Here is a 25,522-nt window from a genome sequence, read left to right on the forward strand (position 1 = left end):
GGAATCAAAGTTTATATTGATGTTAATAAAGAAAATGTTAGTTTTCAATTATGTTTATGATAGCACTGTCTTAGGAAGGGAAGATTGGTTGATTCTAGAGAATGGGCAAACAAATATATTCTAAAGTAATATATCAAATTATTCTTTTGGAAAGAATGTGTAGAAGAACCAAAACCATACAATAGAAAAAAAGGACAACATCTTCAACAAATGGTGCTGGTTTAAATGGATGTCTACAAGTAGAAAATGCAAATTGATCCATATTTCCCATCCTGCACAAAACAAAATCCAAGTGGATCAAAGACCTTACCATAAAACCAGACACATTAAACCTGACATGTCAGGAGCAGTGCCTCTGGCAGCTGCTTTGATATTTAAATCTCAGTAGAGGGACTGCTTTTACCGGACCTTCTCTAAAGGCAGGGTAGAATTTGCAAGTCCATCTCCTTTCGTTTGTGACAGCAGGTGGGATAGCTTGTGAGGGTCACACCTCTTCCTCAGGCTCCTCGTGGAAATTTAACCATTGTTCTGAGATGTTTTACTGGCTAAAAGAAACTCCTCACAAATAAAGAGATCAGAGAGCTAGAGGCAGAGGAGGAAGCAGAGACTTAAGGCTTGCTGCTTTCACTGCTTGCTGGGACAGCCTGCCTTTTGCTGTGGCTGTCCAGTCTGGACCTTTAAGAAGTTTCCTGTGTGCTGTGTGTTTATTTTATTAATTTTAATCCTCACTCCCGACTCAAGAACCATTCGACTCTGCTGGCTGGCTCTGGCACTGACAGAGCCTTGAACTCATTGGCACAGGAGGCAACTTCCTGAACAGAACACCAACAGCACAGGCTCTAAGATCAACAATCAGTAAGTAGGGCCTCCTGTCTATTTTATTATTGATTTCTTTCTTTCTGATTATGATTGTGTTTTTTTATAATGCCTTCATTCTGCTCTTCTTTAATCAAAGGAATGTACCATATTCACACATTTATAGAAGTTTTAAGGTGCAGCAAGTGTGTTGTATGTGTTTGTGTCTGTGGGCATGTATAAACATGTTCTTCTTCTTCACATACTTCTTATTCCTAACAACTAACCAGAAAACACCTTTAAAATTAATTGTTATTGTGGTTGTTGCAATGACTAAAATATATGTGTGAATGCCTATTATTTGCATCAATATATGTGAATATATATATATTATGTAATTTACCATACAGTCTTAAGATTATGCTCTACAGGTTACTGTGTACGTCTCTCATTACTCAAACCCCATAATAATGAATTGGCAGAATCCATCTGAGGTTAGGAATATTACTACTTAATGTTTTACTAACATTATATTTTAAATTTAATAATCTGATAGTTTTGAACTTAGGAAACATTGTTTCATCTTGAAAAATAAGCATCATAATCATTTTTAATGCAAGATTAATATGATTATGGCATACTATGGTTTGATTTTGAGTTAAAAATGGCTGTGTACCATCACGTGACTGCTGGGAATCAAACCTTTGTATGATCAGTGAGTGTTCATAAATGCTGAGACAACTCTGTAGCTCAATGATACTTTGAATGTGCAATGTCTCTCACAGGCTCATGATTAAATGCTCAGTCTTCAGCATACAATACTTTTTTGAAAAGTTTCAAAACTGATTTATTGTTGGAAGGATGTTATTAGGTTATATATAGACTTTGAGTTTATGTCCATTTCTGGTTTTGTCCCCAAGATCATGTGCTCTACCTGATACCATGTGAAAGTACAGGGTAATGCTCCTGACACCAAAAATAGAGTTGCTTCTGTTATCATGCCTTCCCTGAAATATTGGACTGAAAGAGTTCTGAATACATCAACCAAAATTATTTTTCCTTCTCATGATTCATCTGTCAGCATTGTGTCAAAATAATGGTAAACATTGCTAATATATGTGTTTCTTATCCAGATATAAATATTTATGAAGACTAGAAATTAATAGTGTAAGAAACTCTGTTAGGAGATTTGAAAATAGTAACAGATCAATATAAGCACATGGCATACTATTCTTACTATTAACACAGTAATAGTTATATCATAGATATGAAGTATTTTAGAGTTCTCAGTGCAACCAGGAAAGAGCGTCTGGAGCAGAAATGAAAATAGTTTATTTTTGCTACTATGCAAATACATCATTTGTATCACAGCTGCATATTCATGAAGACCACATACAGAAAGGGTCTACAAATACTGTATAGCATTTATAACCATGACTAAGCATTTATAGCCATGATCCAGAGGCATCAAAGAAGACATGATATATATTAGACATACAGGCATTGTAAGAGAGACTGACTTTTGCTGACCTGAGAACTTCTTAAATCATCTTGTTCACCCCAAGGACATGCATATCTGAGGTCTTCCTCAAATATCTCTTTGGCTGTGATTCATACATCATTACTCCATTTATGTTCTTCTTACCCACTGTCTTCATTTATGTCCTTATGGTCAGTTCTGTCTGTGACAACAAAGCACTTGCTTTTTCTTATATCATGATTATCCCTGCTCTTACTCCTAACTAACTGCTGGGAAATGCAAACATAATGAATGCCATGTAATATGGGTAGTGTCAAGAAAAATTGCTGCTACTCTTTGCTGTATCTTGTTCTAGCAAATAAGTCAGTGTCTACCATGCATTGACACAGAATAGTGGTAAGCTTTCCAGTTGTAGTTATTGAAGATAGGAGCTATCTAGCATGGACTGTCATATTACTTTAATTCTTTATGAGTGCACACAGGAAAATTATGCTAGAGGATCTTCAACCTCACACTGACACCCTTGAGCTTCAGCTGCTTCATGGTCCCATGCACAGTGAGCACAATGATGATCTTACCAAGCAAAATGTAGAACATATGAAGCTGTGCCTTGCACATGTCTATTTACTGAATTATTGGCCACGGATATAGAGAGGTTTCCAAGCACTTTTATTTGAGGCTTGCATTATGTTTTTTAAATATGAATGTTTCAGATGATAATCTTTACAAATAAAGTATACTTCTGAAGTTGTAATTCCATGTGAACTGCCCTAGTCATATATTATCTCTGAAATATACTGCATCTAATTATATGGTCCCTAATTGTGATGTATCCTATCCACTAATTAAACATTTCAAATAAGATGATGAACAACTCTTTTTTTAAAAGTTCATAAAGGAGACTATTCCCAACCCCATTTTAAAAGTCCTCAAGAGTGCTTAAGTGTATATTCATGTTATTGTTTTTACTCCATATACTTTCTTATTTTGAGCACAGACACTAGCTATGTAGCCTATGATTTAGTATGAAATAAAAATACAAAATGTTGAGAACTAATAATGACCTAAAATTTTAATGAGGATTGTTACAAGTTTTAGGACACTTCAATGATCCTGATTTTACTGCATCAGACTTTGTAATTTAGCAATGGCACAGAACTTTATTACTGCATGCGAAGTAATTTGTCTTTCAAACTGTAGAATTTTTAATGCAAAAATCATAAAGATTAAAATTGAATAGTCTGAATTCAATGAGAACTTTGTACTCTTTTATTTTTTAAAAGTAGTGATGAACATTTTTATATTGATAGAAATCAAAAGCAAAAAAAAAAACTTTAACAAGAAGCTATGAATGCTACAGAGAACATGCTGCTTTCAAAGTCAAAATTTTATACCTACAGGAAATTATTTTACCAGTAATTCACACAGAAAAAAAATCTTTGAACATGAACATTGTTGTTTATGCCTTCTATATATTTAATTTTTATTGATATACTTCTATTTATTAATATTTGTATCTTGATTTGAAAAAGATAGTACCGTTGAAGAATCAAGAAACATAGTTTGTCTTGCTTCTTTTAAAAATGTAGCAACAGATGACCATGCAAGGAGAGGTCCTAGACCACCTGCTCAGATGTGGCCAATGGGCAGCTCAGTCTCCATATGGATCTCTGGGTGAGGAAAGCATGGCATGCCTCTATCATGAACTCAGTTGCCTGGTCTTTGATCACTTGCCCATGGTGATGCAGCCTTGCCACGCCATGGAAGAAGAGGATCCAGGCAGTCCTGATGAGACTTAACAAGCTCTGGGTAGATGGTAATAGTGGAGAACTCCCCATTTCAGTAGACTAGGATAAGGGTAAATGAGAGGGAATGTGGGACTGGTGGAGTTGAGGGAGGAGGCTTCAACTGAGATATATAATGAATAAAATTTGAAGAACAAAAATAGAAATTAAAAAAAACTATTTTCAATATAAAAATGTACAGATAGGTTATCTTCAGTGTGGTATACGCTAAAATTAAGAAAATGTAAAGATGAAGAAATGACAATTCTTTAGGTATAATTTGTTAATCTTTATTGAACATGGAACATAGAAAACAATAAGGTTTTTGTTGGGCTTTTTAAGCTGTTTCAATGTTTTCTTCACACAGGTTTTCCCTGTTTAATGGAGTAAAGAAGACCCTATGGCAAAATAACTATATACATTGTGAACACAAAATGACTATGGTGATGGTTGTCCTAATTTATTTGTTTTGGTATGCATTTTATACTGTACACATGCTGAACTATATGTACACATCAAATAAAATAATTTTTTAATACAACAAAATTGGAAAGGAAAATAAAGCAGGTGAAAGTAACTTATTCTGGAATGTAGGCTAATATAATTTTCAGGACACTAATAGAGCTCATTTCATTTCTCCATAGAATTTTGCTGCACTGAGCAGGATCTCTGGGTTCACTGTGCTAAATAGATGATGAACCAGAGCCCAGATACTAAGTAGAAGATCTTAAGACTTTCCAACATGATATTTGTGATACCCATTATCTGGGACAGCTCACTCTAAAAGAAAAAAGGGTTGAAAGCTCTTCATGTATCTCCATCTCTTTTTTAAAAGATGCCACGTTTAAAGGACAGGAACACATTTGCAAAAAGGATACAGAAATTTTTGGCAGAATTTTTAAATTTCTTAGTTACATATACATGTGCCCTATTTGAAAAATACATTGAATTTAAAAATTATAAGAAGAATATTGATTAAAGAATAATGGAAAATAGGTAGAAAGATCTAGTCGTTTCAAATTTCATTTCCATGGAAAGAAACTTCTCAGGATTATCTGATTCAGGAAGGTGAAGGGAAACAGATGAGACAATGTCTCATTCTTCTAGGCTATCCTGGGATTTATGATATGACTAAGGCTGACTATGAAATCTTTCTGACCATCCCCAACCCATATAAACTTCTTTTCAGTGCTGTGGTTTCAGGCATATCCAATAAATATTTGTTGTTTTTTTTTTAACATTTAATCATGAAGTTGCAAAAGTGTTTTTTTTAGGCAATACAGGTCTTCCCAGAAGTAACACTTATATTTCACTCTCGTATAATCAAAAGCTAAGTATAGGTATAAATAGTAGCATGGGTAATTAGATTTTGACAAAACATAATAAAACAATGATAAAGATACATTTTTACCCAAGAAATTTCAGCTTATGGATCCCAGTTAAGGGAAATAATAGACTCAGAAATTTATGTCCAAAATGAGAATGGGGGTGGGTGGGAATAGGAGGAGTCCATGGGGGTGCTGTAACCTGGATACAAGATGAATAAATTATAATAAAAATAAATAAATACATAAATATATAAATAAATAAATGAGAATAGGATGAATGGGATGTATTCTCACAGTTCAGCCAGTCTGATCTTTTAATTGCCAGAGTAAAAGAAAATGTGAAACAAAGAATGGAAATATTATTTACCAAAACCAAGCAATGAAAACTAACCTTTTGTCTCCATAATACATTATTTTTTTAATATTCTTTGCCAGTTGTATCCCAGTTTTAACATTATGAGGCTCAATAAACTTTGTTTTCTGAAATTCAGTTAAGAAGACATTAGCATGGATGTGGAGCTTTGCAATCATTTATGCAATATGTGTACATCGAGTTTAATAGATAAGTACCATATTCCTAAATAATAGAAACCGCCTTAAGCATTTCAATAGTATGTTCTCACTTAAAACAATAGTTACAAAGGAAGAGAAGACGGTAATGACTTTTATATGAAAAGTATTTGTCATTCGTATTTCACAAAATTACCTGAACATAATAGATTATTGCATGACCATGATCAACATACCTTACTTCTGTATAACACAGTGCCCCATCACTTGTCACCTGAATCTTGTGATGTTGCTTCTAGTGTTTCTCCAAATGTCATTAGTCAAGGCTAAAGAAATTGAAGATTTATTACTTAAGTGATAACGTTCTGCTATTTCCCAGTAGTCTCCCAGGAAACCTTTCTAGTCCACAGCTTCCTCATTGCATTTTTCACTTCTGCATTTCTTAGAGTGTAAATTAGAGGATTCAGCATGGGAGTGATAATGGTGTAAAATACAGCAACCATCTTGTCCTCTGAAAAGGTGGTGTCAGGCCGCATATACATGAAAGTACAGGGACCAAAAAAGATGATGACCACAGCAATGTGGGATCCACATGTGGAGAGAGCTTTGCGTCTTCCTTCGGATGATTGCTTTCTTAGAGATACAAGAATGACTGTGTATGAGAATAGCAAGATGACAAAACTTATCAGTGTAATGGTACCACTGTTGGCCGTCACAACAACACCAATAATATAGGTGTCAGTGCAGGCGAGTTTCAGCACAGGGTGTACATCACAGAAGTAGTGATCAATCTCATTGGGTCCACAAAAGGGGAGCTGTACCACCAGAGCCACTTGGATAATAGAATGTATGAACCCACCCACCCATGTCCCCAGCAATATCTTATTGCATCTTTCCCGGTCCATGATAGTCATGTAGTGGAGAGGTTTACAGATGGCCACGTATCGATCATATGCCATGACTGTAAGAATGAAGATCTCAGTGCAACCAAAGAAATGAACAACAAAGAGTTGTAACATGCACCCTACATAGGAAATAGTTTTTTTCTTCACTAGCAGGTCAGCAATCATCTTGGGTGCTGTGGCTGAGGAGTAGCAAATGTCCACAAAAGATAGAAAGTTGAGGAAAAAATACATAGGAGACTTGAAAAGATTGCTAAAGCAAACTGTCAGCATAATGAGGAGGTTTCCTAGCACAATGACCATGTAAAAGAAGGAAAACACAACAAAGCATACTTCTTCAACCTCTGGGTTCTGAGAAAGACCCCAAAAAATGAATTCAGTGACATTGTTTACTCCTTCCATGGAAAAAGTACTTGAGGCCATATTCCCAAGAGGACATTAAATTATCAGAAGAACAAATTAAAAAAATAAATAAATAAATAAAACACCAGCATTCATTTCTATTTTAAAACAAATAAATAATTATAGTGGCTGGTGGCTGAAGTTGAGCACTTACATTTTTCATACTCAGGTTTCAGTTTAAGTGCATTTATTCTGAGGAACTTACCTCAATGTTATAATGTGTGATTTTTTTTTTCAATTCAGGTGAGAAGGGAAGTCCAAAGACTTAAGAAAAATTTTTGCAATGTATTGTGAAATTTGAAGAATGTACTTTTATTTTGTGTAAGATTTTTATTACATTTCAAAAAGCCTTCCTTGTTCAAAGCTATGCTAATACTTATATATCTGCAAATGATTGCTGCATTTTCATATATAAATGAGAATGTTTGTTCAGATTTGCCCAGCTTCAAACTGTCCTTCCTGGATGTCACATCTGCTCAGAATTCTTAGGCAGCACAGCCCCAGTGACTTCTGCAGGTTTCTCTTCTTCTAAAAGTTGGATCTTCTTGAAGTGAAATTTTGGCCTCTCATCTGATCTCAAAGGTTCAATATCACTATGGGGTACTATAGAAAGAAATTTAAATTAGACATATTTGATTGTGTAATAATCTCACTGAAACTCAAATGAATTATCAAACTTTATGAGACCTCTCTTACTTAAATTGTGATATAATAAAGTTTTAAGTCAGTATTATTTGTTGTTAAAGATCCTTTCTACAATTTAATTAAATCACTGCATAAGCATAGAATAGCCACACAATCCTGAGAAAAAGCAAAGATAAGAGAATATGCAGCAATATGACCAGAAGTAATAATAGGAGAAGAATCTTCAGTAAATGAAGTCAGCTCTGCATGCTTGATTAAGATGGAAGTTAAGTCCCAGGTAATTTCTTTAGCTAAAAATGGGGTTATTCTACAATTTCTCTTTACTTTTCTTGAATTGATATTTAAATGCCTACATGAAACAAAGAAAAACAAAAGAGGAAGTGCTCTGCACTTTAACAGCAATGTTTTCTTTATGTGTTCTCAGATTTCCTGCTTCATGTCAGCTACACCACACCACTAAGTGTGGGAAACTTTGAGTTCCATATTTCTGGAAGAGGTTATCGTTCAACTGGGCAGGAATGACTCTAAAGTGAGGATCAAGTTTAATTTCACTAGAAGTATCTTTAGTGGTAGAATTTCAGGCATTCTCAGGAGTCATTGATATAGGAGAACAGATATGGATAAGTTGTCATAAATAGAGGTTTCAACATTCTTTTCCAAATCAACACATGGGTAAAAATGATCCCTGCAGTGGCAGGCTGTTTTTTTGGGGACACAACTCTCAAGGTCTATTGTGTTTAGTTCTTGAAGCCACACAACCCTACATTTTGGTAGTCTTTTCCAAAAAAAGAAGGGTCCAAATATGAACTTCTGGAAAGTCATATATGATGTGAGATTTCAGGTCTTTATCCCAGCATTCTATAAAAGTCAGAATAGATCTGTCTCCTTTTGTGTATTACAGATTAATAGGGAAATGGCCAAGAAAGCAGCAGTAGTCTAATCATATTTCAATCAAGAACAATCCCATGGCTTTATGAACTTGTACTCTTTTGGCCCCCTACTGATTTTTAAATTAAAAATTATTGAACAATAGTGAGATCAAATCAGAGAAGTTTAGAGCATTTCTTATGTGATTTGTTTTTCTAGAGCAGAGAGATACTCACACACACATTTGATAGTATTCCTCTAGGATCTAAAGCACAGAAGACAGTGTTCACCTAAGACAGTGTGCATCTAAAAGCCTTCATCTACTTTTTCAGCACTTCAGATTTAATGATGTTCTTTCCAATGACTGGCATTTTTTATTCCCCCTTATGACTCACTATCTCCAAGGTAGTATACTTAAGTTATACTATATATAGTATATATAAGTTATCTTCATATCATTTTCTTTGTAATCCCATACTTTCTTTTCTTAAGAAAATCAGGGCATTTAAATTTTATTATAAATGAAAAAAAAAGACACCTCCTCATTTCCACAACATTCTTTTCTTAGTTTGAGAAGAACAGATCTGCAATATTTTTCAAATGGGTTTGAAGTCAAATATTTTTTTTAGCATCTCCTTATATAGTGTAGAAATCCTAGATAATTATGAATAACCAATACCAGAGAATCCTTGGTCTCCCAAACACAGGGCAGCAGAACTGAATCTTCCTTGTTCCACATCCTCTCATCGGCTAAAATCTGTCAGGTCATTGTGTCTTTGGCAATAAGTGCTGCTTCTTTTACTTCTTATGTAGTCTGGTTAAGGAGAGGAAAGAAAATGGTAATGACCTTAGGGAAAATGTATTCCCAGAATCTTTCTCCATGGTCAAAATAAAATTACAGGCCTAAAATGAACTTTAAATTCTAGTGTCTTCTCTGTGGCCTAGCAGGACTGCTCCTCCCTTGTGGGGTGGGGAGGTCAAAGAGCCTGCCATTGAGTTCCTGTCAGAAATAGTCCCTGTTCCCCTTACCATGGGAAAACAATTGGTTACTGAGCTACCACAGGCTTCATCCGCACAGAGGTTCTAGGTTATATCCATACATGGTCCTTGGTGGAGTGTCAATCTCAAAAAAGACCCCTGTGCCCAGATATATTTGGCACTTGTGGAGCTCCTATCCTTTCCACGTCATACAAACTCCCCCTTCTTTCATATGTTTCCCTTCACTCTGCTAGGCCACAGAGAAGGATTTTGCAGCCAGTTCTGAAGATACCTGATAAAACAGGATCAGATGAAAGGGGAGGAGGTCTTCCCCAATCAGTAGAGTTGGAAGGTGGCAGGGAAGAGATGAGGAAGGGAGGGAGGGTTTGGGAGGGAATGAGGGAGCAGATACAGATGGGATACAGAGTTAATAAAATGTAACTAATAATTAAAAAATAAAATAAAATAATTCTAGTGTCTTTTGAACTTAAAACTAAATAAATATTTTAAATTTAAAATATATTAAGCAATTCTCATATTATGACCGTAATCTAGAAAAAATAAGAAAATAAAGGTAATGTTTTCATTACAACTTTATTACTGAAGTAATGTACTTTGATTCATATAGTAAATAATGTGTTTATAGTATTAAATTACATTACATGATTTATCTCATTTTCTAGGTTTGAATTGCTGTCCTTATAACAAACTAGAAAAGCTAGATATGAAAAAAAAAACAAATAGAGAAATATTTACTCGAAAAGTACTTGGCCAAGCATTATAGTACAAGCTTTTAATTTTAGCACTTGAGAGACAGAGGCATGAGCTTCTCTATGAGTTTAAGGCTAGTCTGCTCTACACATAAAGTTTCAGGCCAGATTACATAGTGAGATCCTATCTCACATTAAATAGCAAACAAACACACACACAAAGACAACAACAACAAAGAAGCCTGAAGGTGGAAGATAGACTTGGAGCTGAACTGAGATGAGCTGCAGCTAATTCATCCCAAAACTTATGAACCCACAGACAGTTGAGAATCCAAGGTTTATTAAAATCATTGACAGAAAATCAAAATAAAAAATTATAAAGAAAGATAAAATAAAGTTTCTGGAATAAGATGATATGATTTTATGTGTCTATTTTATTAATGTATGTAATGTTTTGAAAATTTACCATTGAACTGCATTATTGGCGAGTTGCTCTTGTTTATTACCTCCATGGTATTCTGTTCTGTAGTCATTCCCTAGTGAATATTTGGATACTTGTATTCCCAGTCTACAGCTATAATAAACAATGCTTCTGTGAACATTTATAATCAATTCATGCACACATACATTTCCATTTCGCTTGCACAGAAACCTAGAATTGTAAGCACAAAAAGAATGATATTGTGTCATTTGCAGGAACAATGCTGGATATCATTATAAGAAAAAAAAATGAGCCAGACAGAGGGGAAAAAATCACATTTTCTCTCTAACAGAGCATATCTATCTGTCTGTCTGTCTATCTACCTATCTACCTACCTATTATTTATCTATATACTTATATATCTGTCTAGAAAAGTAACTATGCATTGGAAGACTCTAAAGAGAGATGAGAGAATTGAACAAAATAGAGTTATAGAAGGAAGAAAAATAAAATATCAAACATTGTCAACATATCTATACTATGGATTTAGCCCTGTACACAAAACCATATATATATATATATATATATATATATATATATATATGCATATATATATATATATACACATACACACATATATGTATATATATGTCTGAAAGAGAAAGGGGAGATAGCACAGAGGGGATGGTGAAAAAATAATGGTAGAATTAATACCATCAAGGTAAAATCATACATCACACTTACATACATACATACATACATACATGCATGTGTGAATGCCATAAAAATACCATTATTTACTTTTAATTATATTTCATTAATTTGTGTTAGAGTGGCATAGGGTGAAAGAAGGCACAATAGGAGAGTGAAAGTCAGAGTGAAATTTGCAGGAGTAGGTTCTCTCCTGTTACTTGGGTCCTGGGAAACACAGGTCTTCAATCTTGAAAGCAGTGCCATCACACCAGCATCTAAAGCTCACTATTTTCTATATTAACTAAAAATTTTAACTGACATAATTCTTGATGGGTATTATTATTATATTTACAATTTATGCACTATTTATCCCAGTAGTAGACCCTTTCCTCATCACCTACTGGTCCCACCTACCCTCCTTTCTCCTCTACTCCCCTAGTCCACTAATAGGGACTACTGTTTGACCCTAGCCCATCAGGTCCCATCAGAAATGTCTGGATCCTTTTCCTCTGTGGGATGGCTAGGTCACTCCACCAGGGAGAAGTAATCAAGGAGCAGGCAACCGAGTTCATGTCAGAGACTGTCTCTTCTCTCCTTACTAGGGAACACACTGAGCAGTCTATGGGCCACATCAGAGCAGAGGGTCTAAATGCTTTCTATGCATGGTCTTTAGTTGATGCATCAGTCTCTATAGCAGTCCCTGAGTCCAGGTTTTTTGCCTTTGTTGTTCTCCTTGTGGGGTTGCTGTCCCCTCCATGTTCTTTCATTTCCTCCATCTTCTATAAGACTCCCTGTACTCTGTCCAAAGTTTGGTTGTGAGTCTCTGCATCTGATTCTATCCACTGCTGGGTGGAGTCTTGTAGAGCAGTGTTGGAGGTTGATCTGATGCATGTTACCTGCCCTCAGGATCTGGAAACACCTATTTGTATTGTGTAAACATGTATGTGTAAACATACCTGATTGGCTAATTAAAGTGCCTATACCTGGGCAGGGGAGAATGGGGTAGGCGTGGTTAAGGTCCCATAGCTTGTAGAGAACAGAGAATCATGGGAATGAGACAAATTGGAAGAGAGAGGAAGGAGGACTTCATGATGGGTTAGCCTGGAAAAGAAACATGTGGGATCTGAAGGAAGGACTCTAATAAAGGCATGCAAAGGACCAGATAAAGAATAAAAGCAAGTATTTATAAGATTATGGATGGAAGTTAGGATAATTAAGGAGAATGGCTTTGAATGGGGACTGGGAGATGGATGGTGAGATGATTCTGACACCATAGGTAGGAATATCTGCCCAGCCCAAGGTAAACAAGGCAACTATAAAATCTAAAAGGTGTCTGTGTCTTACTACTTATGATAGTGGATTAGATAAAAGTGACATGATAATCTTAGGGCTAATAATAAATAATATATAGCCCCAAACTCATCCTTTCAAATTTACTACAACAGAGGAGATCTCTGATAGGTGCTTGTCCTGATCTCTCTTTTCTACCACTTCCAGTGTCTATCCTGTTTTCCCTTCTGGATGAGAGCTAAGCATATTCCCTAGGGTCATCCTAGTTGTTTAGCTTCTTTAGGTCTGTAGATCTTGGTATGTTTATCTAAATACACAATGGAATATTATGCAGGTATTTAAAAAAAGAAAATCATGAAATTTACAGGCAAATGAATGGAACTAGAAAAGATCATAATCCATAAGCAGAAAGATATGCCTGCTATATACTCACATGAGTGAATGTTACCCATATAATATTGGGTCTTATTTTATTTATTTATTTTTTCTTTATATTTTATTTTTTCTGTTTTTTCTTTATTTAATGTTTTCTTACTTTTTATATTAATCACAGGTTACTTACTTTGTATCCCAGCCATAGCTCTCTCCCTCATTCCCTCCCAATCCCAACTCCCTCCCTCATCTTCTCCATGCCCCTTTCCAAGTCCACTGATAGGGGAGGACCTCCTCCCCTTCCATTTGACCCTAGATTATCAGGTCTCTTCAGGACTGGTTGCAATGTCCTCTTCTGTGGCCTAGCAAAGCTTCTCCTCCCTCGGGGGGTGAGAGAGGTATTGAAGAGCTTGCCATTGAGTTCATGTTAGAAATAGTCCTTGTTCCCCTTACTAGAGAACCCACTTGGATACTGAGCTACCACGGGCCACATCCGAGGAACAGAGGTTCTAGATTATATCCATACATGGTCCTAGGTTGGAGAAACAGTCTCATGAAAGACCCCTATACCCTGATATGTTTTCTCCTCATGGAACTCCTGTCCTCGCCAGGTCTTATCATCTCTCCCTTCTTTCATATGATTCCCTGCACTCTTCCGACGGTTTGGTTATGAGTCTCAGCATCTGCTTTGATACACTGCTAGGTACAGTCTTTCAGAGGCTCTCTGTGGTAGGCTCCTGTCCTGTTACTTGTTTTCTCCTACATCCAATGTCCATACCATTTGTCTTTCAAAGTGAGGATTGATCATCTTTTTTTTTTAATTTTGTAAATGTTGCTTTAATTTTTTTTTAATTTTTTATTTAACTTTCATTAATTACACTTTATGCTTTTTGTATCCCCCCATAAGCCCCTCTCTCCTCCCCTCCCGGTCCCCCCTCCCCCCCTTTCTGCATGCATGCCTCTCCCCAAGTCCACTGATAGGGGAGGTCCTCTTCTCCTTCTTTCTGATTTTTTGTTGTTGTTGTTCTTCTCAATGCAGTTTATTCAGGGAACCTTGAACAATCTTCTGACCCTGGGGAAAGCCAGCCCACAGCTTAAAATAGCCTCTGGGTAGCCAACCCCAGCATGCCTCGTGGGTAATGCAGATAGGTCCACATACACAGAAGCAAGCCAGATCCTCAACCTTAGCCAAATATGGAGTTGTTTGTGACAGAGAGCACTCACCATCGGGAAGGTGGAAGGCAGAAACCAGCTCCATCTTTAAGGCGCAGCATTACGCAGCTCTCTACAGTTCCCCCTTTTTGTTTTAGACGCATCAGGCAAGAGGAGAGGTCTGATCTCTGATATTAGAAATAAATTGGGACTTTGTACCAATGTTCATTTAGGTGTCATCCACCCAAAGAGCATCAGACCCATCCGATACCTTTTTCTCAGAGGCGGGACCTGGGGCATCAACCCGCATGCAGACATGCTCTTCTCTGGGTCGAAAGGGGCTGACCCTGAGTGCAGTGCTTAGCCTCGCATCCTGAGCATAACATTTTAGCTTTTTATGGTAGCCAACCATGCTTGGGGAGACTGTCCTGCTTCAATGGCTGTAAAGGCCTGAATGATCATGGCTGCATTACGCTGTTGTGAGACTCTAATCTTGCATATACACCACAGGCAAACCAAGGAGACCAACACCAGAAGGCCTGCTAACGCTCCCATGCCCGCCCATTCCTTCAGATGATTCATGGCTGCAGCAATCCATAATGATAATCCTGTGGCTAGTCCTGCGTCCACTCTGGTAGAATATACCGTAACAATGGCCACTCTCAGCTGCTCCATCATAGTATCGAATTCTTCAGTCCAATTACCTAAAATATAGCTAGACAATTGTTTAGACAGATTTGCAGCACGGGAAAAATTCTCATATTGTATGCTAGTGACACAAAGTCCAGCATACTTCCATTGACAACCAAGCGATTTGCCATAGGGTATCAATTTGCTCCTGCACGAGGTCAATCCTCTGATTGAACACCATCAAGTCTCCTTTTAGTTGAGCATTAATTCCTTTTTGTACATCTAAAGCATGGGCTACATTGGTTAAAAGATTATTTAGGGTCTGAGCAGTCTGCACAGTATGACTCCTGGCTAATGCCGCGGTGGTAGCTCCAACAGCCGCCAATGAGATGGCAATAACAATGGCAGCTGTAATTCCAAGATCCCTTTTCTGTCTGAAGAGAGTCATAGCATGAGGGGCATCAACGGGCACAGGCACCCAGCGAGGCATGCGAGTAACCAGGGCATACCTAAATTCACTAGCATTCCGGCATTGGGCAAAAAAGCAAGTATCATTACCACAATTACTTGGCTCTATCTGGCTAACAATGAATAAAAATGGGGGTTATAAACAAACAGGTGTGGACTTATAGGAAATATGACTTAACCCCCTCGATGGAATATCCTGCATCAGTTCTAGAGCTAGCAGTGGTGGTGTCCGAGGTCTGAGTAGTTTCAGGAGACCATTGCCCCCAGGGGCGAGACGTGCTCCATGTAAATTGACTAACTCCATGTTTTCCTCCACTTTTGAAAGTCATTTAAGGTTCTTAAATTATCTTTTCTTTTTTTTCTTTTTTTTAATTTTTCATCAATTACAATTTATTCATTCTGTATCCCCCCATAAGCCCATCATGAAATTTGCAGGTAAATGGTGGGACCTGGAAAGGATCATCCTGAGTGAGTTGTCCCAGAAGCAAAAAGACACACACGGTATATACTCACTCATATAGCCATACAATATAGGACAAACCCACTAAAATCTGTGCATCTAAAGAAACTAAGCAAGAGAGAGGACCTTACCTAAAATGGTCAATCCCCATCCTGAAAGGCAAAGGGGATGGACATCAGAAAAAGAAGAAAACAGGAAACAACCTAGGAACCTACCACAGAGGGCCTCTGAAAGCCTCTGCCCTACAGACTATCAAAGCAGATGCTGAGCCTGATGGGCAACTGTTGGGCAGAGTGAATGGAATTTTAGGTAAGAACTGGGAAATAGTAAGAGCTGGAGAGGACAGGGCCTCCACAAAGAGAGCAACAGAACAAGAAAACTTGAGCACAGTGAACTTCCCAGAGACTCATACTCCAACCAAGGACTATTCATTGAGATAACCTAGAACCCCTGCACAGATGTAGCCCATGGCAGCTCAGTCTCCAAGTAATGTGAAGAGGGACTGCCTCTGACATAATCTAACTGGCCTGCTCTTTGATCACCTCCCCCTGCGGGGGAGCAGCCTTACCAGGCCATAGTAAAGGACAATGCAGCCACTTTTGATGTGAACTGATGGACTAAGATCAGAAAGGAGAGGAGAACCTCCCCTATCAGTGGACTTGGGTAGTGGCATGCATGCAGAAAGGAGAGGGAGGGTGGGATCAGGAGGGGAGGAGGGAGAGGCTTATGGGGGGTGATCATCTTATTTTAACTGCATACTTTTTTCTTTCATTTTTAAAGAATTCTCATACTGTGAAAAAAATTGTACCATTGTTTACAGCAACCTCAAACATGGTATCACTATTCTCTCAGTATAGTGTCGAGCTGTGTATGCTACTCCCTTATAATACCTTTCATTTCTATTGGATCTAAGGAAGTGCTATGTAACTCTTCATGTATTTGACACACACACACACACACATATATATATATATATATATAATCAGAAAAAAGTTTCATAAGACCATACTTTTTTATTATCATTAATTAAAATTTATTTGACTTGTTTCCTGGCTGTGGCCCCCTTCCTCATCTCCCAGAAATCCCACCCTCCTTCCACTATGCCCCTCACCTAGTGCACTAATAGAAGAGGTCCTCCTCGCCTTCTATTTGACCCTGGCTTAGGTCTCATCCAAATTGTTTGCATTTTCTTCCTCTGTGGCCTGGTAAGGCTGCACCCCATAGGAGGAGGGAATCAGATAGCTTGCCACTGAGTTCATGCCAGAGAAAATCCCTGGTCCCTTTACTGAGGACCCCACTGGAGACTGACTCTATGAACAACATCTGAGGCAGGGTTTTAGGTCCTCTCTATACATTGTCCTTAGTTCAGGTATCATTCTCTTCAGGGCCCCCAGCGCTCAGTTTTTATGGCTCTGTTGTCTCCTTTTGGGGCTCCTATCCCCTCCAGTTCTTTATATCTCCCTCTTCTTTCACAAGATTCTGTGCACTCTGCCCAAAGTTTGGCTATGAGTCTTGGCTTTTGCTTCGATACCTTGATCAGCAGAGTCTTTCATAGACTGTCTGTGGTAGACTCCTGTCCTTTTTCTGTCTTCTCCTACTTCTGATGTCATTTGCCTTCTGAATGAATGTTTAGCAAATTCCCTATCATCTTCCTTGTTGATTAGCTTCTTTAGGAGTATAGATTTTAGTATGTTTATCCTATATTTAATGGCTAATATCCACTTATGAGTGAGTATATACCATGTGTATCTTTCTGCTCACAATGATCTTTTCTAGTTCCCACAACTCTCATGCAAATTTTATGATTGTCTTGTTTTCAATTTTTGAGTAGTAGTCCAATGCATAAATGTACCACAATTTCTGTAACCATTCCTCTGTTGAGGGACATCTAGGTTGCTTCCAGCTTCTGGCTGTTATGAACAGAACCACTAAGATCATGATTCAGCAAATGTCCTTGATGAAAGTTGAGCATATTTTGGATAGATGCTTAGAAGTGGTATAGCTGGATCTTGAGAAAGTACTATTCCCAATTTCCTAAGAAAGTGCCAAACTGATTTCCAAAGTGGTTGTACAAGTTTACATTCCCACCAGCAATGGAGGCGGGTTTCCCTTTCTCTACATCCTCCCCAGAATGTATTGTCACTTGGGTTTTTTATTTTAGTCATTCTGATGTGTGTAAGGTAGAATCTCAGAGTTGTTTTTATTTGCATCTATCTGATGACTAATGACAATGAACATTTAAGTGTTTCTCTACCATTCTATGTTCCTCTATTGAGGGTTCTCTGTTTACCTCTGTACCTCAGTTTTAATTGGATTACTTAGTTTGTTGTTTAACTTCTTAAGTTCTTTATATATTTTGGAAATTAGCCTTCTGTCAGATCTAGGGTTGCTAAAGATACTTTCCCAATCTGTAGGCTGTTGTTTTATTCTGATGACACTGGTTTTGGCTTTACAGAAGATTTTCACTTTCAAGAGGTCCCATTTATTTTTTATTTTTTTAACTTTTATTTTTTTAATATTAATCACAGGTTATTTACTTTGTGTCCCAGCCGTAGCCCCCTCCCTCATTTCCTCCCAGTCCCATCCTTCCTCCCTCATCTCCTCCCTGTCCCTTTCCAAGTCCACTGCTAGGGGAGGTCCTCCTCCCCTTCCATCTGACCCTAGCTTATCTGGTATCTGCAGTACTGGCTGCAATATCCTCCTCTGTGGCCTAGCAAGGCTGTTCCTCCCTCGAGGGAGTAGGGAGGTAAAGGAACAAGTCCTTGAGGTCATGTCAGAAATAGTTCCTGATCCCCTTACTACATGTATCAATTTCTGCAAGTTGTATCTACAGCACATGAAATTCTCTCTTCCATCTTTTATATTCTATTGGTGATGCTTACCTTTGTGGTTCCTGATCTTTTCTATAAGTTTTCGAGCTCCAGGGTTTTCTCTATCTGTGTTTTCTTTATTGGTTCTAATTCTGTTTTCATGTCTTGCTTCATTTCCTTTGTCTGTTTGAATGTGTATACCTGTCTTCACATGATGGCCTCTATTTTTTTCATTTCTTTCCTCCCTATATGCCTCTACTTTTGCCTCTGTTTGTCTGTATTTGTCTGTATTTCTTTGAGAGTTTTGTTTGTTTTCTCTTTATGTGCCCCTAAGAACTGGATAAGCATAGATCCAGTTTGAGATCATTTTTCTGTGTTTCCAGTGAATTAAAATATCCATTACATTTTGGCGTTGCTGGTGAAGCCATGATGTTCTGTTTTTTGTTTGATAAGTTCTTATGCTGACCTTTAGCCATCTGCTTATTGGTAACCTTTGATGTTTGTTCTGGGAGTCTGTACTTCATAATGGGCCCGTCTGTCTCTGGTGTCTGGAATATTCTTCAGGAAGATGAGAGAGGACCACCAGTTTGAGAGTGGATGTTGGTGTTTCAACTGTAGCTAAGGGAAGAAGGTCACGGGTGAATGTACGCAAGCATGGGCATGTGCTTGGAAGTAGAGCTCTGCACACACTCACTTGAAGGCTCACTCACTTGCTATTAGGCCTAATTGAAAAGCACAGGGGTTTCCCCTGTTCTCTACTCTCAGATTTCGGCCAGCAGGGGCAAATGAAAGATCTATCCTGTGGCAGCTGACTCTGTGTCTCAGTCACTGAGCATGGAGGCTTCTGCTTGAGGCAGCCTCCTCCAGCCACAGCTGCAGACCTGGGAGGTCCACACTGCTGCTGCCTCTGTCCTCTCAGTCACCAAGCAGGGAGACTTATGCTTGGGGCAACTACTGCTTCCTCAGCAGAGCTGGGAGGCCAGTGCTTAGGGCAAGGAGAAGTGCGGGAGCAGGGTGAATATTTGCCACTCTCAGTCCCTGGAGACATCCATGGGAGATCTGGATTCAAACTGGCCCAGCTCACGGGTTGTCCCCTCTTACCCAGGAAGCCTCAATGTCAATGTTGTGGCTTTTGCTGCCCCCCACCTCCTCACTAATTTCGGAGTTTCAGATCCTGTGACCCTCAGATACAGTGCATGCTCTTTGCCGCCATCTTGGGCTCCTGATTGTTTTTTCATACAGGTATATCACATGCTTGATTAGAGTCACACCCAGGTACTTATGCCATTTTAATTTTTTAAAATTATATATTTTTTAATTTGTTTATGTTTTTATAAATTACAGTTTATTCACTTTGTATCCTCTCTGTAGCCCCCTCCCTCATCTCCTCCCATGCCCCTCCCCCAGTCCACTGATAAAGGACTATCTATCCCTCTGACCCCAGCCTATCAGGTCTCATCAGGACTGTCTGCATTGTCTTCCTCTGTAGCCTGGTAAGGCTGCTCCCCCTTCAGGGGGAGATGATCAAAGAGCCAGCCACTGAGTTCATGTTAGAGACAGTCCTGTCTCCACTTTTAAAGAATACTTTACTGTATTTGTTTGATGTTTTGTGTATGCATGTTTGTAAGAGCGTTTGCATTTGCCAGGGTGTACCAATAGACGTGATTGGACAACTTTGAGAATTGCATGTCTCTACTCTAGGGGTCTAGAAAAAGAACTCAGGTCAATAGACTTGGTGGTTGCTACTTTTACCCACTGTGTCATCCCTTCAGTCCTGAGGTATCATTGTTACACTTGCTTATTTGAGTCTGTGTGAGTCTACCACCATTGTGAACCTTCAGTTTGCTTTCATAATGACTCATTCCTTCTGTTGCTGGAAGCCTTATGAAAGGTTTCTTTAGAGTTGTGTCAGAATTGACTTAGTTTTTTAATATCACAAGCTGCCAGGGGCATCCCAGCATTCAGATACGTTCTAGCAGAGGATATAAGGAACAGGCAGAGGGGAGTAGTGGAAGAATGCATCAGAGACCAAAAGTGTAAGAATCTTGCATCTCTGACTGACTAGCAACCAGGATGGTTCTTTATTCATAAAGGTTCTACAAAGCAGGCAAACTTACGATTTAAAAAATAATACAGATCATATCATTTTGTCCCTGGACAAGTGTTACAGAGAGAATAGGTATTATAAATCTTAAATTACTTTAGACTACATAAGCATTTTTTACTTATTTCATTCTATTCTTCAGAAAAGTGAAACATTAAACAGATAGGAAAATGTCTGAGTTGGTCTAAATAACTCTCAAGTCTTGAACAGGGCATAGTGGTTGAAATATACCTTGTGATTTAGCCTAGCTAAAAGTTTGAAAGCATTCCCAGGCTGCAGACTAACTTGTTCTATTCATTCGTTTTCTTGTCTGTTTGTTTCCTTTCATTAAAAGACCTCACTGTGACTTAATGTAAGCCAGTCTCCTTATGATTTGGCAATTTTTTTATATTTCTTTTATATTAATTTTATATCATATATATGTATCAAAAGTTGTTTTAGGCAAACAAACTTTATTTTCTACTGGCAATGTCCTGTGGACTGCATATAGGAGGGAGCCTGCCATCTGATCTGTTGGCAAATCTGTTGTTTCTGAGTTTGCTTCGGGGCAGGTGTGCCAAAAGAACTCTGGCACTACCCAACTTTTTGTGCTTTTTCCAATCACCATGGCAAGGAAAACTCTTGAGTAAGGTAAGAAAAGATTAATTCTTTGACAGCGGAAATAATTTTCTGGGTAAAAAACATAAACAAACTTCAATGCACACTTCCAAATACACACAAAAACATACACAAACACACACACACACACACACAAATGCGCACGCGCATGCCTGCATTTGCCCCATTTGTGCCTGCTTACTTTTCTCCCACAGGTACAGCATGTGGTGAGGACACAGGACCTCTCTCAGCCTCCTGAAGAACTCTCCAGACACAAGAGAGAGACAGTACCAGTCTGAACTGCAGAACCCCCCCCCCAAAAAAAAACAGGGAAGGTTACAGATAAGCCAATGGCCAGAGGTAGGCAAAGAACACTTCCAACATTAATCAGGACACCATGACTTCACCAGCAAACCCCAAAATTGATCGATACTCCAATTCAACAGAAGCACAGGAAAATGACTTTAAAGCTATGTTTACCCAACTATTTAAGGCTCATAAAGAGGAAACAAACAGCTTTCTCATAACAATAAACATGCAAATTCAGTCAATTAAAGAGGAAATGAACAAATCTTTCAAAGACTTGGACAGTCAATTGGAGGTAAAGAAAAGAGAAACAGACAAAATTCTTAAAGAAACACAGGCAAACATAGACAAACAAATAGAGGCACATGTAGAGATAAAATTAGTGGGATATAGAAAGGAAATGAACAAAAAAATAGAGACCACCATAGAGAGACAGGAATCCACAATCAAACAGATGAAGAAAATGGTGCAAGGCATGAAAACAGAATTAGACTCAATAAAGAAAACACAAATTGAGAAAACCCTTGAGCTGGAGAACTTGGAGAAAAGATCAGGAACCACAAATAAGCATCACCAATAGAATACAAGAGATGGAAGAGAGAATCTGTGGAGCTGAAGATATACTCTCAGAAACTGATACTTCTCTGAAAGAGAAAGTAAAATCAGAAAAGTCCCAAACATAAAATATCCAAGAAATCAAGGAAGCCATGAAAAGAAGAAATCTAAGAATAATAGGAATTGATGAAAAACAAGACTCCAGGCTCCAAGGTCCAGAAAACATTTTCAAGAAAATCACAAAAGATAATTTTCCCAACTTAAAGAAAGAGATGTCCATAAATAAACAAGAGGCCTACAGAACACCAAATAGACTGGACCAGAAAAGAAACGCATCACGTCATATCATAGTCAAAACACTAAATTTACAGAACAAAGAAAAGATATTAAAAGCAACAAGGGAAAAAGGCCAAGTAACATATGAAGGCAGACCTATCAGAATCACACCAGACTTCTCATCAGAAACTATGAAAGCTAGAAGGGCCTGGGCAAGTGTCATGGAGATTCTAAGAGATCACAAATGCCAATCCAGACTACTATACCCTGCAAAGCTTTCAATCAACATAGATGGAGAAAACAAAATATTCTATGACAAAACTAAATTTATGCAATATCTACACAGCAAACCAACCCTACAGAAGATGCAAGAAGGAAAACTCCAATCCAATGAAAACAACTTCACCCAAGAAAACATGGCATACAGATAATATCCCAACAAAAATGAAAAGAAAACAAGCAACGAAACACGGTAAGATCGACTCCAATACAAAAGAAACTCGACTCCAATACAAAAGAAACTAACATTTATTGGTCAATATTATCTATCAACATCAATGGACTCAACTCGCCAATAAAAAGACACAGACTAACAGAATGGGTGCGTAAACAGAATCCAACATTCTGCTGCAGCCAAGAAACACACCTCTGCAACAAAGATAAACACTTCCTCAGAGTAAAAGGCTGGAAAAATGTCTTTCAAGCAAATGGACCCAGAAAACAAGCTGGGGTAGCTATCCTACTATCTAATAAAATAGACTTTCAACCAAAATTAATCAAAAAAGATGAGGGACACTACATTCTCATCAAAGGGAAAATCCACCAAGAGGACATCACAATTCTGAACATCTATGCCCCAAATACAAGAGTGCCTACATTCATAAATGAAACAATATTAAGGCTTAAATCACACATCGATCCCAACACCTTGATAGTGGGAGACTTCAACACTTCACTTTCACCAAGAAACAGATCATTTAGACAGAAACCAAATAAGGAAATAAAGGCACTTACAGAGGTCCTAAATCAAATGGACCTAATAGATGTCTTCAGAACTTTCCATCTAAACGTAAAAGAGTATACCTTCTTTTCAGCACCTCATGGAACCTTCTCCAAAATAGACCAGATAGTTGGTCACAAAGAAAACCTCAACAGATACAAAAAGATTGAAATAATCTCCTGTATTCTATCTGACCACCATGGAACAAAGCTGGACATCAACAACAATGGAATTAGAAAAAAGCCTACAAGCACATGGAGACTGAACAACTTGCTGCTCAATGATAGCTGGGTTAAGGAAGAAATAAAGAAAGAAATTAAAGACTTCATAGAATTCAATGAAAATGAAGGTACAGCATACCCTAATTTATGGGACACAATGAAAGCAGTGCTCAGAGGAAAATTCATAGCACTAAATGCCTTCAAGAAAAAATTTGTGACATCTCATACAAGCAACTTAATGTCCCAACTGAAAGCCCTAGAGAAAAAAGAAGCAAATGCACCCAAGAGGAGCAGACAGCTGGATATAATCAAACTCAGGGCAGAAATCAATCAACTAGAAACAAATGAAACTATGCAAAGAATCAATGAAACCAAGAACTGGTTCTTTGAAAAAATCAACAAGATAGACAAACCTTTAGCCAAACTAACCAAAAGGCAGAGAGAAACTATCCAAATCAGCAAAATCAGAAATGAAAAGGGGGACATAACTACAGACACTGAGGAAATCCAAACATCAAACTCAATGGAGAGAAACTTAAATCAATCCCACTGAAATCAGGGACAAGACAAGGCTGCCCACTCTCTCTATACCTCTTCAACATAGTACTTGAAGTCCTAGCCAGAGCAATAAGACAACTAAAGGAGATCAAGGGGATATAAATCGGAAAGGAACAGGTCAAAGTGTCACTATTTGCAGATGATATGATAGTATATATGAGCGACCCAAAAATTCAACGGGAGAACTCCTCCAGATGATAAACACCTTCAGCAAAGTGGCAGGATACAAAATCAACTCAAAAAAATCAGAAGCCCTCCTGTATACCAAAGACAAAAGGGTCAAGAAAGAAATTAGGGAAACAACACCCTTCACAATAGCCACTAACCACATAAAGTACCCTGGGGTGACATTAACCAAGCAAGTGAAAGACCTGTTTGAGAAAAACTTCAAGTCTCTGAAGAAAGAAATTGAAGAAGATATCAGAAGATGGAAAGATCTCCCATGCTCATGGATTGGTAGGATAAACATTGTGAAAACGGCCATCCTGCCAAAAGCAATCTACAGATTCAATGCAATTCCAATCAAAATACCAACTCAATTCTTTACGGACCTTGAAAAAAAGATTCTCGCCTTCATATGGAGAAACAAAAAACCCAGAATCTCCAAAACAATCCTGTATAACAACAGATCATCTAGAGGTATCTCCATTCCTGATCTGAAGCCATACTACAGAGCAATAGTAATGAAAACTGCCTGGTATTGGCATAGAAACAGAAAGGAGGATCGATGGAACTGAATAGAAGATCCAGAAATAAACCCACACCCCTACGAATACTTGATTTTTGACAAAGCAGCCAAATCCATTCAATGGAAAAAAGACAGCATCTTCAACAAATGGTGCTGGTCCAACTGGATGTCTACATGCAGTAAAATGAAAATAGATCCATATTTATCATCCTGCACAAAACTAAAGACCAAGTGGATCAAAGACCTCAACATTAAACCAGATACTCTAAATCGGTTAGAAAAAAACAAAAGTGGGGAACAGCCTAGAACTCATTGGCACAGGAGACAACTTCCTGAACAGAACACTAACAGTACAGGCTCTAAGAGCAACAATCAATAAATGGGACCTCATGAAACTGAAAAGCTTCTGTAAAGCAAAAGACACTGTCATCAAAACAGAGCGACTGCCTACAGATTGGGAAAGAATCTTTACCAACCCTTTATCTGACAGAGGGCTAATATCCAGTATATGTAAAGAACT

The 25,522-nt window shown here is 38.0% G+C and overlaps 1 protein-coding gene across 1 annotated transcript; it reads right to left on the reverse strand.

Annotated features, from left to right (window-relative positions):
• Nucleotides 1-6,265: 6,265 nt before the first annotated feature.
• On the reverse strand, nucleotides 6,266-7,222 carry LOC132649686 (olfactory receptor 4S2-like). The gene has a single exon (XM_060373854.1). The coding sequence runs from the start codon at nucleotides 7,220-7,222 to the stop codon at nucleotides 6,266-6,268; it is 957 nt and encodes a 318-aa protein (XP_060229837.1).
• Between the last annotated feature and the right edge of the window lie 18,300 nt (nucleotides 7,223-25,522).

Source organism: Meriones unguiculatus, chromosome 21, assembly GCF_030254825.1.
Source record: "Meriones unguiculatus strain TT.TT164.6M chromosome 21, Bangor_MerUng_6.1, whole genome shotgun sequence".
Lineage (NCBI taxonomy): Eukaryota > Metazoa > Chordata > Mammalia > Rodentia > Muridae > Meriones > Meriones unguiculatus.